The sequence below is a fragment of the Balaenoptera borealis genome (genome assembly GCF_965194805.1).
Source record: "Balaenoptera borealis genome assembly, chromosome: 15".
NCBI lineage: Eukaryota > Metazoa > Chordata > Mammalia > Artiodactyla > Balaenopteridae > Balaenoptera > Balaenoptera borealis.
This window is the reverse complement of record NC_138871.1, coordinates 69,240,888-69,256,214: the sequence shown is the minus strand read 5'-3', so window position 1 is coordinate 69,256,214 and position 15,327 is coordinate 69,240,888. Positions and strand designations below refer to the sequence as shown.

The window sequence follows — 15,327 nt, the reverse complement described above, 5'->3', positions numbered from 1 at the left end:
CAAAATAGTATGCAGAATCTTATTATTTGGGAAGAGAAGGTGTATCAGTTACCCAAAGGAAGCATAGCTTTTCTTGGCACTAAATTCTAAAAGCAGTTTCTCATGTGAGTCATTGTCATAACTAACATTTTAGTAGCAAGTTCAGTAACATTTCCTATGACTGCATCTGATAGTGTCATCCAATCTGTTGTTTTTATATAGAAGTGAACAAGAGTGTGATAAATAACTGTGTGTTTTATTTTTACAGGAATTGTGGGAAACCAAAATGAGGCATAATCAGCTATGTTGTGAGACACCACCTACTGTCACTGTATACGTAAAATCAGGGTCAAATAGATCACATCAGCCTAAAAAACCCATTAACCTGAAGCGTCCTATTTTTAAAGATAGTTGGCCAGCATCTGAAAAAAATGCACGTAATAGCAACAAGTCTAAACGCCCCAAAGGACCCTGTCTAGTTATACGGCGTCAGGAAATGACTGCTTTCTTTAAATTATTTGGTAGGTTTAAAATATTGTAATAGCGGTAATTATAGAGTACTTAAAAATGAGAATATAAGATCTATTTTATCATTTTTATAATAATCAAAGAGGATACTGTTATTTTCTATGTCAGATTTTCTATCTCCAACCAAATTTGCTTTTTTTTTCCATAGTCCTTTTTTTTTCCCTCTCAATGCTGGATTTTTGTTTGTTTTGATTACTTTTAGAGTAGAAATTCATCATCTACCTTTTAGACTACTTAAATCCAAGTGTCAAATGTAAATTCTGGGCAGTTCAAGGTCATAGCATGAGTTTTGTTTGACCTAAAGTATAAATACTACATAAAGTCTCAGGTGAGCCAACTAACCCAGTGTCACTGGGCCTGAGGGGTTTCCCAGGACTTTCAGTGCTGAAACTGAGCAAACTGGCAAGGTTAGTCAACCTAGAAAAGTTTCAGTATTATATCTGGGGAATATTATTAAAAATTAACTGTGCTTTATCATCATGCTCATATAATGAAACTGAGTTTGAATTTGTTCAGATCATGAAACAGTGCTACTTTGCTAATAAGCTTCTTAAACATAGCCAAAAAGAAACTTCTTTATAGTACTTCTACTGGCCAAGAGAGGATTGGTTTTTGTTTTTTGAGGTAAGGCAGTAAGGTAGACAATAAAGGGTTGGATAGATGGATTCTGGTAAGTATCTGCAGGACTGAATCAAATCAAGTAGCTATCACAGTCTGGTAGATCCAGGTAACAGCCTTCCTTGCTTATAGAGGAAAGCATATGCATAAAAGAGGAGAGAGTTGGGGACAAGAGTGTTTGCCTTACTGAGAGGACAGAAATCTTTAAAAAAAAAAAGGAGAGCAAACTGGTTAAGATTTAAAGAAAAGCAAAATAAGATAATAGAAGACAAAATGTAAGTAATACAGGTAGAAAATGTTGAACTATAAAGATGTTCCTTGTCAGGATCTAGAATGCTGTTAATAAAAGTTTCCCTCTCTCTTTATTAAGAGTAGAGCAAAATTATTACCCACAAACTTTATTATTATTCGTAACTGAATGTGAGAAATAAGAGAAAATACATGGCTCTACCATTTTAGGTAATTTTAAGAAATAGAAATGGAATTAACAAGGCAGAAATGATTTATTCTCAAAAAAACAATACTTGGAACTTCCCATTTATTTGACTACATTGATGATATTTCTAGGATATAACAAGAAGTTATGCTTCTTTAACTTAAAATGCAGGGGGAAATGGAAAAAAGTAGATCTTTCTCAAATTATATTCTGACAGCTACCCATATATTTTGGGATTATATATTTTAGCCTTTTAAAATTGAAATGAGTGTTTCTGACCTATTTTTGGGGTGTTATTCTTTTTTTAACAGTATGTTTGTTTGTTGATCTTTTTGTCATACTCAGTTTTTTCCGAAATTAAATGTTATAAATAACTAATGAATTATGAATCTCCTTTATATAGATATTTTCATGTGTATTTGGATAATAGATAATTAGACAGAGATAAGTAGGAGAGAAAACCCAAAACTAAAAATACCCCATACCTAAAAGGAGAAAGTAGTTAAAAAAAAGTAAAACATATTTAGAAAACAGTATTCATTGAGTCATTATATCTTAAAGACTTACCTTTTATCGGATTCCATTTCCACCTGTTAAAGATTGATTTTGGAAAACAACAAAGGCTCATCTAGAGCTACCCAAGACATATTTCTAAAAGAGCTATAGAAATATTCAATAAATCAAACACTTCTATCATTCCTCCTCCAGTCTGGGCTGTATATTAAGGCAAATCAGATGGGAAGCCAAAGAATAAAGCAGTAGCTTTTTGTACAGCGCTTGCAATGGCAAACACACTAAAGAACTGAAACTACACCTTGGACAACCCTGGTCCTGCCATTTTTGTTTGATTTCTAAGCATCATTTATCATCTCCTTATGTAAAAATCAATGCTTCAAAAGGAAACCTGTTTTCAAAAGACAAGTCATAGCTATCTTTTGTTGTAGATGACGATTTAATTCAAGATTTCTTGTGGATGGACTGCTGCTGTAAAATTGCAGACAAGGTAAATTTGTTAACAGTATAATCATTAACCAGCATTATTATGTTACTAGGCTATCAGGACTTTAATGAACCTTATTAGGATTTTCTATCTTATTAATTAACGTTAGGAAAAGAACTAGCCTACATTGCTCCTTCAAAGTGGAATCCATTAGCATACAACATAGATTCATTCTATCTATACTTGAAGCATTGTAAAATATTATTGATTAAATGAGCTTAAACCCATATCTGTTTGATTTAAAACAAGAATCAATATAGACTTAATATGTTTTTAGTTTGGGTGGTTGGGGGGTTTTTTGTTTTGTTTTGCTCTTTTTTTTAAATTGAAGTTTAGTTAATGTATAATATATCAGTTACAGGTGTACAATATAATGATTCACAATTTTTAAAGGTTATACTCCATTTATAGTTATTATAAAATATTGGCTATATTAGGCTTAATATGTTTTGATCAGAATTATTACTTTTTATCAGGTAATAATATCTGAGGTTCATTCCACTAAGGCAGTCTGTTACACATTTTAATATTTTGTAGATAATTTAGATAAAACGAATCCCAATAATCTTGTAGAGTAAAATTAGTTTATCATGTTCTTTATTTAGGAATCTGTTTCATAAAAGAACATCATGATGCTGACTTATATACTAGGGATTGTGATGTTTCTATACTATTTAGGTTTAGCTGATCAGTTAGAATTTCAGCTTTATAAATGTCATCTTAGACCAGTAAGTCATATCAGAAAATTCAGCATGACTTCGTATCACATTTAAAATAACATGTTATGGGACTTCCCTGGTGGCACAGTGTTTAAGAATCCGCCTGCCAGTGCAGGAGACACGGGTTTGATCCCTGGTCCGGGAAGATCCCACATGCTGTGGAACATCTGGGCCCATGTGCTACAACTGCTGGGCCTGCGCTCTGGAGCCTGCGAGACACAACTACTGAGCCCGCGTGCTGCAACTGCTGAGGCCTGTGTGCCTGGAGCCCGTGCTCTGCGACAGGAGGGGCCACCGCAGTGAGAGGCCCGCGCACCACAACGAGGAGTAGCCCCCCCACGCCGCAACTAGAGAAAGCCGGCATGCAGCAACGAAGACCCAACGCAGCCATAAATAAATAAATAAATAAATAAATAATGTGCCAACCAACAGAAAAGGGAATGAACAGAAGACTAGCTCATGATTAAATACCCACTAATTTCATATTGATGTGAACTCTTACTTTAAGCTTAAGATAACAATAAAATCAGAGGGTTTTTTTAATTTTGAAAATTTTTAGAAAATTTCAAACATACAACTTATAGTAGAGAGAATAGAACAAAGACCCTCCATGTGCCTGTCATCCAGCTAAAACAATGATCAACTCACGGCCATTCTTGTTTCTTCTAATCTCTCTCCCCAAACGTGGATTATTTTGAAGCAAGTCCCAGACACCCTAACATTTTATCCATAAATATTTAAAGGTGTACTTCTAAAAGGTGAGATCTTTTTAAACATAATCAGTGTCATTGATGCTTTTAAAAATTGACAGTAATGCCTTAATGTCAAATATCCAGTTCATGTGGAGCTCTAAAGTTTAAAATTTTACAATTTTAAGCACCTTATAGTAATTAAAGTTGTTGGACAGCAGGGGGCAGTGCCTTTAAAGTAACTAACCAGGAGTACTGTATCTTAACAGTCAATATAGCAAGAGTCCTCTACTGAAAGTTACCTTGAAAATTTGGAATCACCTTTGTGGCCAAACCTGTGAAGGTAGCATGAATTAGGCATTTTATGAGAGGGAGTCTATTATCAATATATCAGTATCATAACTTGTTTTTAACTTGAACAGGCAGAACCTGGCATGGGTCCTAATAGCAGGCTAGACATATGTCTTCCTAATAGTACATTTAAACACTTTTATTCCAATGAAAATAGAGCCATGTTGTTCTAATTTCTGGTTAGAAGTTATTTTTCAAAAATTATTTTAAAAAGTGAGTATGGATGTCTGCAACTAACTCAAAGGGTTGAGGGGAAAAATTTTTGCATATACACATACATCAAGCCAGTGTGGCAACAGAAAAACAATTGGTGAATCTAGGTGAAGGATGTATGGTTATTCACTTGATTATTATTTCAGCTTCTCTATAGGTTTGAATAGATGGCAATAATAAAATTTAGAGGTTAAAATTATAATTATAAAATTATAATTTAATCATAAATGATCCAGAACTATTTCTCACTGTTCATATGGATTAAAGAAAGCCAAAAAAATAAGGACTCGAATAAATAGCTAATTCTATAATAAGGATAAATAATGCTTTATTGTTTTAGTTTATAAAGGTAACTATTTTAAAGCAGTTTTACTATGAAAGCAAAACATTAATATTAACTTTTAACTTTTTTCCCTATAGTATCTTTTGGCTATGACCTTTGTTTATTTCAAGAGAGCTAAATTTACTATAAATGAGCATACCAGGATAAATTTCTTTATTGCTCTGTAAGTATGCTTTCTACTAAGTGATTTTTGTGCAAGTTATTTATAATATATACAATACCTTATTTAAAATAGAGGCTGTTTAAAACCTGATGTATATCTTTGAATAGGCCTTCCTGTTTAAAAGCTGTATGGGTTTTTACTTTAATAGGATATTCTTATGTTCTTTTCACTGGTCTTATCCTGCCATATGCCTAACATTTATTATTCAATATTCCACTTGAGTTTGTATTGTACCTTTCACATTTCCATAATTTATATAGTGTTCCACATAAATTATCCCAGATTTTCCTCTTTTGGACTTAGAGATTTTTTAAAAGCCAGAATATTCTCTTTGAAATTTAATGTATAGTAAAAATTATTATCATTATTGCCCTTTTACACTGAACAGCTTGTGGAAAATGCTCTAGACATCTCAATATCAAAACCTTTTCTACCTAGTACCTGGATATAATGCTGCAGTTTGGAATATATGAATATAATTTTAAGTACCTAACTAGGGAACTACATATAAAAATATTTAAGTTGAATACCACAACAACCGTTAGCACTGAAGAATTTATTTAAAGTCTGTTTAATTCAGAATCAAAGAGTGATTCAAGAAATAGGACTAGAAGAAATTGATCTCTGCATGTTTTCAGCAGACACATTTCCCCATGCATAGGAAAAAATGAACTCAATATAAAATTTGAGTTGATGATTGCTAAATTGGGGGAATATAATAGTATTAGCTAATATTGAGTATCATGTGCAAGGTACCACAAAAATGTTTTCTATAAACTCATCTAATCTTCCCTATAAGATACATTTTTTAATTATCTCCATTTTACAGATGGGGAAATTGAAACTTAGGAAGATTAAGTACTTTCCAAGATCACAAAAGTTAGTAATCAGCAAATTCAGGTGTGACTTGCCAGTGGCCAAATTCAGCCATTTAACACTAAGCTGCTGTTTACATGTCTCTTAGCATTATATCTGTATGTTGATGCAATATCTATTTTATAGTTTTTTTCTCACCTGAAAATTGAAAACAAATCAAAAGAAACCTTATTTAAATCTTACCAGATGCCCCAAATTGGATTTGACAAGTTTTGTAAAGTTATTACCAGCAAAGCACTGTGTTAGCTTACACTATGTAGTAGCATGTCAGGTTGCGTTGCATGTTGTATTATAAGCTCCATATGAAAAGTAACATGAATTATAATTTCCATTTTTATATCTAATCATTCTTTTGATACAACCTCACTCAATAGTTCTCATTAAATATTTTCTCAGCCACAGTTCTAACTCAACTCCTTTTCCTTTCTATATAGTCTTATAACACTCTGAACTTCTATTATCATTTTCCTATATTCTCTTTCAGTTATGTATTTATTTCATACTTGATTGCCTTTTCTACTTGACTGTAGACTCCTTAAGAGCAAGGAATGTGTATCTTACTTTTTTTGCATACTTCAGTGGCTGACATAGGAGGTTCTTAATTCTTTATTTGAATAAACATAATTAACCCTATGCAAAAGAAATGGACTCTGCTCCAAGAAAAATCTATTTCAAATTAGAAGACAGCTTACATGTGTAAGAGACAGATATTTCATTACATTGAGCCTGAAAAATTGTTAATGTAGAATAGAATCATAATGTGGTCCTGATACTAGAGTACCATAGTCCATTATAGATTTTTTATAATCCGCAAGCATGAAAGGGGCCAACCTCCAGCTCTATCTACAGTTTACTAAGAACTCTCAGGGATACTAAAGTGAGAAATTACTTTATGTAATTTCACAAAGGACATGATTTGACTCATATAACTGAATGGGTTTAACAATGAGGTGCTTTATAATAAGGTAATATATATATATATAATGTAATATAGTAAGGTAATATTAAAATACTTAGTTATTTTAAGGGAGGATAAAAATATGTAGGTATTCATTTTATATTAATGTAACTAAATATGAATATGCACATGGTTAAAAAATATATATAGGAGGGTATACAATTAAAAGTAAGTCTTCCTCATATCTCAAGACCTTGACCTCCCTCCTCAAGGACAGTTAACAGTTTCATATGTATGTGTCTAGAAATAATTTTCTATATATGAACCAGTGTGTATATTACATGAATAGAGATGTACTATACACTTCTGTGCCTTTAAAATTTTTTTAATGTGAAATATTTACAAAAGAGTGTATGGAATGTATACGTATGTGTGTGTAAAAGAATAGAAGCAAAACAAATACTCATGTACCCATGACTCAAGAATAGAACACTGCCAGAATCTTAGAAACTCACAGCACAGTTTCCCAGTTAGAGCCCCCTCCCTTCCACAAGTAATCATTTTCTTACTTTTCTTTATTCTATGTATATAACTCTAAATAATATATTATTTGGTTATTCCTATTTGGGGGCTATATAATAAAATAATTATACACCATAATTACCATTATCATTCTTCTGTAACTTTCTTCTTTTGCTTTATAATATTATTTTGAGATTCATTTCTATTGATACATGTAGCTGTAGTTCATTTCATTTTTACTGCAGAATAATATTCTATTGTTTCTTATATATTTGCATTTTTTCCTACCATCTTGTTGTGTATTTTGTGTATGTCCCATTTTTTTCTTCTTTCCCCTCCATTTTTATCTTTTTGATTGAGATTTTTTTTTTTTTTTTTGGCTGCGTTGGGTCTTCGTTGCTGCGTGCGGGCTTTCTCTAGTTGCGGCAAGCGGGGGCTACTCTTCGTTGCGGTGCACGGGCTTCTCATTGCAGTGGCTTCTCTTGTTGCAGAGCATGGGCTCTAGGCGTGCGGGCTTCAGTAGTTGTGGCTCATGGGCTCAGTAGTTGTGGCCCGTGGGCTCTAGAGCGCAGGCTCAGTAGTTGTGGCTCACGGGCTTAGTTGCTCCGTGGCATGTGGGATCTTCCCGGACCAGGGCTCGAACCCGTGTCCCCTGCACTGGCAGGCGGATTCTTAACCACTGCGCTACCAGGGAAGCCCAGATTGAGATTTTAATATTTTTACTTTTGACACCTTCTTTTCCTCTACATGTTTGGAAATCTTACATTCTATATCTATTCTTTTAGCAATTGCCCTAGTTATTTTTAATTACAAGACCCTTAAGCATTTTAACTCTAATCACTCTTCCCAACTTCTATTCTCTTGTTTTGCAATTCTACTAGTTCTACCTGATGCCCTCCAAAAGGTTAGACATTATTATTGTTGTTTTATAAATTCAACATTTGTTTAGATTTGCCCATATATCTATATATCTTTGATTACTATTCCTTCTTGCATCTCAAACCTTCCACTTGGGATCATTTGTCTTCCTTTCTGATTGCTTTTATTTTATTTTATTTTATTTATTTATTTATTTTTTAAGAGTAGTGTTTTAGAAATGGCTTTTATTTATTTATTTATTTATTTATCTCTGGCTGTGTTGGGTCTCCGTTTCTGTGCGAGGGCCCTCTCCAGTTGCGGCGAGCGGGGGCCACTCCCCATCGTGGTGCGCGGACCTCTCACTATCGCGGCCTCTCCTGTTGCAGAGCACAGGCTCCAGACGCGCAGACTCAGTAGCCGTGGCTCACGGGCCCAGTTGCTCTGCGGCACGTGGGATCTTCCCAGACCAGGGCTCGAACCCGTGTCCCCTGCACCGGCAGGCAGACTCCCAACCACTGCGCCACCAGGGAAGCCCCCTGATTGCTTTTAAGACCCTCTTTTCTTGGGTGTTTGTTAATTCTAGTATCTTCACACTTCAGGGACTGTTTCTGTTCATGGTGCCTTGTTCCCTTGTATGTTTTGTAATTTTTTTTATTGTGAGTCGCCTGTTTTTCTTAGAAAGTCATCTATGGAGCTTGCATTGTTTCCAGTGAGAAATCTGCTCCATCCTTATCTCTGTTCCTGTGTTATCTAACATGTCTTATTTTTTTTCTCTGACTGCTTTTAAGATTTTCTCTTTATTACTGGTCCTAAGTAATTAATTATGATATGCCTTAGTATAATTTTCTTCATGTTTTGTGCTTTGGAGTTCACTGAGCTTCTTTGTGGGTTTATAGTTTTCATCAAATTTCAAAAATTTTCAGTCATTATTTCTTCAAATGTTTTTTCTGTCCACCCACCACCCTTTAGGGATTCCAATTTCACCTTTATTAGGCTGCTTAAAGTTGTCTCGCAGCTTTTTGATGCTCTGTTCATTATTTTTGTTTCCTTTTCTCTGTGTGTTTCATTTTAGATAGTTTATATTGCTATGTCTTCAATGCACAAATCTTTTCCTCTGCAAAATTTAATCTGCTGTTAACCCTACTCAATGTATTTTTCATTGTACACATAGTTTTCATCTCTAGAGGTATACTTTCAATGTGTCTAATCTTTTTGAACATCTGGAATAATTATAACTGTTTTAGTATCCTTGTCTGTTACTTCTATCATGTGAGTCAGTTTTGACTGACTGATGATTCTTCTTATCTGTCCGGTTTTCCTGCTTTTATGCATGCCTGATCCCCCCTCAGGTATTTGAGTGTAGGGAAAGACCGTAAGAATAGAGGGAACAGAGTGACTAACATTCACCCAGGGCTGGAAATAGTGCCTGTTCCCACCAGCCAGACTGAAAAAACTTATAATTCACACTGAGTAATTCAGTACTGAGTAGAGTACTCAGGAACGTCTTGCCTTAGTGGCGAGTAATTAGCCCCAGACTGAACATTGCTCCAGATCCACCTAACAAATCATGAAAGCAAGACTTGAAAGGATCAGACTGTTTCCATATAACTGCATCCCAGAGCAAAGCTCAAGATTGATAGGAATATAAAAGTATCCAGAACTCAACAAGGTAAAATTCACTGTATCTCTATTTTTGATATACCTTTCTTTAATCATGCATAAGGTTGAACATCTTTTATGTGTTTATAAACGTGTGTGTGTGTGTGTGTGTGTGTGAGAGAGAGAACTGTCTGTTCCTGTCCTTTACCCATTTCTTTTTTGAGTTGTTGGTCTTCTTTGCTAGGTATCTGGCTAATACAGTTGAAGAAGATGAAGAAGAAGCCAAATACGAAATTTTTCCATGGGCTTTAGGGAAAAACTGGAGAAAATTATTCCCTGATTTCTTAAAGTTAAGGGACAAACTCTGGGATAGAATTGACTATAGGGCTATTGTAAGCCGGAGATGCTGTGAGGAGGTAAGATTTTTACATGCGTTATATATATAATCTCTGTCTTCTCTTTATGTAGTTTTCCTTGTCTTGTTTTTTAATGTGCTTCTAATGTTTCACTTTTTTTTTTGTATATGAAGGGTAAACCATTAACCTTGATGATTACCATGAGTACAACTTTTATATTACAATGTTGATGTTTTAATTTTATACCACAATAATTAAAAATTGTCATTTCTGTTTTTCAGAGAAGCCTACTTCTGTAGAAAGTATTTTTATTTTAGAGTGTTTCTCTTCTCTAAAAGATCACCAATATATTGGGAAAGAATAGCGTGCACATTCCAAAATACGTCATGGTAATAACATTGGAGCTGAATAATAATTTCTGTTAAAGTATCAAAATTTCAAGTCCCCAAGGTTGAAATGTGAACTACATGGTATAAAATAAGTTTAAAAACTATACCTCTTTTCACATAGCATACATAAAGTTTCCTTGATGCCAGATTCTATTAATATAAAGCAGAAAGACACTAAAAATTAAAAGATTAGTTATTTTATCTAATGTTCTGGTTTTCAGTAAAGAAAGTTAATGTTTCAAACTAAAAAAATTTGGAGTAGAAAATTAAATGGAAGGCAATGATCACTATGAGGCAGTACTAGTTCAGAGAAGTTTAGTGAATGTGGGCTAGATAATGCTGTAATTAAATGAAGTCATATGGGACTTCCCTGGTGGCACAGTGGTTAAGAATCCACCTGCCAATGCAGGGGACACAGGTTCAATACCTGGTCCGGGAAGATCCCACACGCTGCGGAGCAACTAAGCCCATGCACCACAACTACTGAGCCTGCGCTCTAAAGCAGGGGTCGCCAACCCCCAGTACCAGTCCACGACCTGTTAGGAACTGAGCTACACAGCAGGAAGTGAGCAGCGGGTGAGTGAGCGAAGCTTCGTCTGCTGCTCCCCATCGCTCGCATTACCACCTGAACCATCCACCCCCACCAGTGGAAAAATCGTCTTCCATGAAACCAGTGCCTGGTGCCAAAAAGGTTGGGGACCTCTGCTCTAGAGCCCACGAGCCACAACTACCAACCAAGCCCACGCGCTACAACTACCGAGCCCACGCGCTACAACTACTGAAGTCTGCGCGCTCTAGGGCCCGTGTAGCCACAACTACTGAGCCTGCATGCTGCAACTATTGAAGCCTGTGCGCCTAGAGCCCGTGCTCCGCAACAAGAGAAGCCACCGCAATGAGAAGCCCACGCACCGCAACAAAGAGTAGTCCCCGCTCGCTGCAACTAGAGAAAGCCTGCGTGCAGCAACGAAGACCCAATGCAGCCAAAAAAAAAAAAAAAAAAAAAGAAGTCATATCTAGTTTAATGACTACAGGCCAAAGGAGCCAATTAATGGATTAGTGTCAGACCTGAGGGAAGACTTCAGAGGTGTGTCACAGAACTCTGCCCAGAATTAACCTTGTTAATTATATTAATGAGATGAAGATATAGCAGTTATGCATATTTGTGGATTAAATTAGGATTGTTGAATGTTGGGGGAAATGCAAGGATTCAGAAATAATTTAGAAGACTGTGCAGCAGGCCAAGTCTTTACAAGATTATATTCAATAGAAAAATATGAAAAGTTGGGTATGTATGACCCACCTCCCCAAATTAATGGCTCCTCATTAAGGAATTTAAAGGACTCATTCCAATTACAGGGCACTGAAAAAGTCCTGTCTTGTTATTTTTTGTCACTACCTCCCTAGGTGAGGAGTGGGTAATTTGCGCACCTGTTGCCATCCTTGATGTGATAGCGGGCCTTATTTGAACACTCTGATTTTTTCAAAGTAAATGCTTCAAGCCCTGTAGAACACTCAGCTAAGTACATGGAGGGGGCACTGGAGGCAAGAGGCCAGGATAGGCAATGCTTCCTCATGGCAGGTTGCTTACCCACTCCTAAAATACAACGACTAGCATTTTAACTGCAACAACTTTATTCTGTTGGAGCTGGAATTACCTCAGTTGCTGGCACCAGACAAAGAGACAGAGCATTATGTGGCTTAATGGTGTATGTGTAAAAGACTACAAAGTTTTAGACACCTGGAAAGTCAGTTGTGTAATAGGATTTACAGAAAAGTTTAGTCTCTCAAGGCTTCAACACTGAGAACTAACAGATCTCTCTCCTAATTCCAGACCTGCATATCCAATTTTTTATTTACATTTCATTATCTAGTAGATACCCCAAACTTAACATGCTGAAAATTGAGTTTTTGATTCCCCCACATAGACCTCCACACTTGCTCCTCCTGCAATCTTCCACATGTTAATAAATGGTAACTTCATCATTCCAGTTGTTCAGGCCAAAAAACTGTCACCCTAGACTTTTTTTTTTTTTCCACATCTATACTTTAAAGAAAAGCCAGCATCTTACCATTTCTCACCACCTCCACCACTAAACCCTACTTTAATTGTCATCTCTTGCCTCAACTATTGTCATAGCTTTCCAAATAGTCTCCCTTACAATCTTTCTTCCCTATAGTCTATTCTTCATAGCAGATTTAAAGAGTAAATCTTTTAGAAAGTCAAATCATGTCTCCTTTACTCAAAAGCCCCCAGAGGCTTCCCATCTCACATAGAGTAAAAGACACAAAGTGCTTATCCTGGATCTACATGGTCTGCCAACTCTCCTCCTTTATCTCTTTCACTTCATCTCCCATCCTTGTTCATTTCACTGCAACCACTCTGGCCTACTTGCTATTCTTCAAATGCACCAAGGACACTCCCACCTCAGGGTCTTTGCATTTGCCATTCCTATTACCTGGAATGCTTTTCCCCAGAAATTCATATGCTTCACTTCCTCACTTCATTCAGGACTCTGCTTAAATGTCACCTCAGAAAAACTGTTCCTTACCACCCTATACTGAGTAGTAACTCCCTCAATGGAATAAAAATTGAAGAGTCCAGTTGACTTTTGGCAAGGGTACCAAGAAAATTAAGTGGGGAATGAATCGTCTTTTCAACAAATTGTACTGGAACAACTGGATGTCCACGTGCAAAAGAAAGCACTTGGACCCCTACTCCATATTATATATAAAAAGCTAACTCAAAATGGATCAAAGACCTAAATTTAAGAGCTAAAAACTGTAAAAATCTTAAAACATAGGGGTTACACCTTCATGACCTTGGATTAGGTTTCTTAGATATAATACCAGAAGCACAAGCAAGAATAGGAAATACAGATAAAATGTACATCATCAAAATTTTAAACTCTTGTTCTTCAAAGGACCCCATTAAGAAAGTGAAGAGACAACCCACAAACTGGAAGAAAAATTTTGCAAATCATCTCTCTTATAAGGCACTTATATCTAAAATATATAAACAGCTCTTACAACTCAGTAAAGAGACAACCCAATTTTTTAAAGGACAAAGGATCTGAATATGTATTTCTTCAAAAAAGATATTCAGATGGGCAAAAAAGCACATGAAAAGATGCTCAACATCATTAGCCATCAGAAAAATGCAAAATCAAAAACACAAAGAGATATCACTTTACACCCACTAGGATGACTATAATTTTTTTTTAAAAAAGACAATAACAAGTATTGATAAGGATGTGCAGAAATTGGAAACCTTATACACTTCTGGTGGGATTGTAAAATCATGTAGTTGCTTTGGAAAACAGTCTGGCATTTCCTCAAAATGCTAAACAGAGTTACCATATGACCCAGCAATTCCACTCCTAGTTGTATACTCAAAAGAAATGAAAACTATCTCCACACAAAAACTTGTGCATGAATGTTCATAGCAAGCAGCCTTATTCATAATAGTCAATAGTTGTGAAAACAGTCGAAATGTCCAGCAGCTAATTAATGGATCGACAAAGTATCTATACAATGATATATTACTTGACAATTAAAAGGAATAAAGTACTGATACATGTTACAAAGTGGATGAACCCTGAAAACATTATGCTAAGTGAAAGAAGCCAGTCCCCAAAGGACCACATATTATATGGTTTCATTTATATCAACTGTGAAGAATATATAATCCAAAGTGACAGAAAGTGGTTGCCTGGGGATGAAGGGAGAGAGGAATGCAGTAACAGTGCCTGACTTGTAGTAGGTGCTCAGTAAATATAGCTGACTGACAGAATGAATGGAACTTAAAGCTTCTGATTCTTTTTCATACCTTCTTATCTATGAAGACGAACAACAACAAGGACCTACTGTATAGCACAGGGATTCCCTGGGCTAATTCTTGGGCTTCCCTGGTGGTGCAGCAGTTAAGAATCTGCCTGCCAGTGTGGGGGACATGGGTTCGAGCCCTGGTCTGGGAAGATCCCACATGCCGCGGAGCAGCTAAGCCCGTGTGCCGCAACTACTAAGCCTGTGCTCTAGAGCCCATGAGCCACGACTACTGAGCCCACGTGCCACAACTACTGAAGCCCACGTGCCTAGAGCCCATGCTCCACAACGAAGAGAAGCCACCGCAATGAGAAGCCTGTGCACCACAACGAAGAGTAGCCCCCGCTCGCCACAACTAGAGAAAGCCCGTGTGCAGCAACGAAGACCAAACCCTACTTTAATTTAAACCCTACTTTAATTTTTAACTTTGACCTCCGCAGCCAAAAATAAATAAACTTTAAAAAAACAAAAAACAATTCTTTACCGAGCTCACCTAGCACTGACCCTTATCCAGACAGATAAGCTAGATAAAGATAAGATTTTTTTTTTTTTTTTGGTTGTTCCAACCAGGTACATTTGAATCATGTTGGTGTACAGAAAAAGAAATTACCTAGTAGATTTTATCCTGTTCTCTTAAGTATTCATTTAACAGCTAATTTATGAGTAAGACACTAAGTTCAGTGTTGTGGAGATTTATTATAAAGAAGTATTACATCCTCCTTGCCCTGAAGTTTGCTGCATTATAGTAGCAAGACATGCTGTTAGAAATTTAGTTTTCTATGCATTTGTTAAGAGTCCAGTACTGGCATACTGTCAACCCATTTTTTAGTCACATATCCTAAAATAAACTCAAGTTACGATAGTAGCTACAAACTGGCTTACAGTAATTATACTATACACTTGCATTGTGCTTTACAAATTTATATTTTCATATAAATTATCTTCTTATCCTTACAAAAATACTTGTG

At 35.9% G+C, this 15,327-nt stretch overlaps 1 protein-coding gene across 1 annotated transcript in view; it reads left to right on the top strand.

The window, feature by feature from the left end:
- Nucleotides 1–247: 247 nt before the first annotated feature.
- SPDYA (speedy/RINGO cell cycle regulator family member A) overlaps nt 248–15,327 on the top strand; it is a gene marked incomplete at its 3' end in the record, with an annotated part of 31,208 nt that continues 16,128 nt past the window's right edge. Inside the window, exons 1-4 of the mRNA XM_082356864.1 lie at nt 248–500; nt 2,506–2,564; nt 4,954–5,039; nt 10,037–10,208. Of these exons, the coding sequence (XP_082212990.1) occupies nt 266–500; nt 2,506–2,564; nt 4,954–5,039; nt 10,037–10,208 (552 nt within the window). The 5' untranslated portion in view covers nt 248–265. The remainder of the gene's footprint in view (nt 501–2,505; nt 2,565–4,953; nt 5,040–10,036; nt 10,209–15,327) is intronic.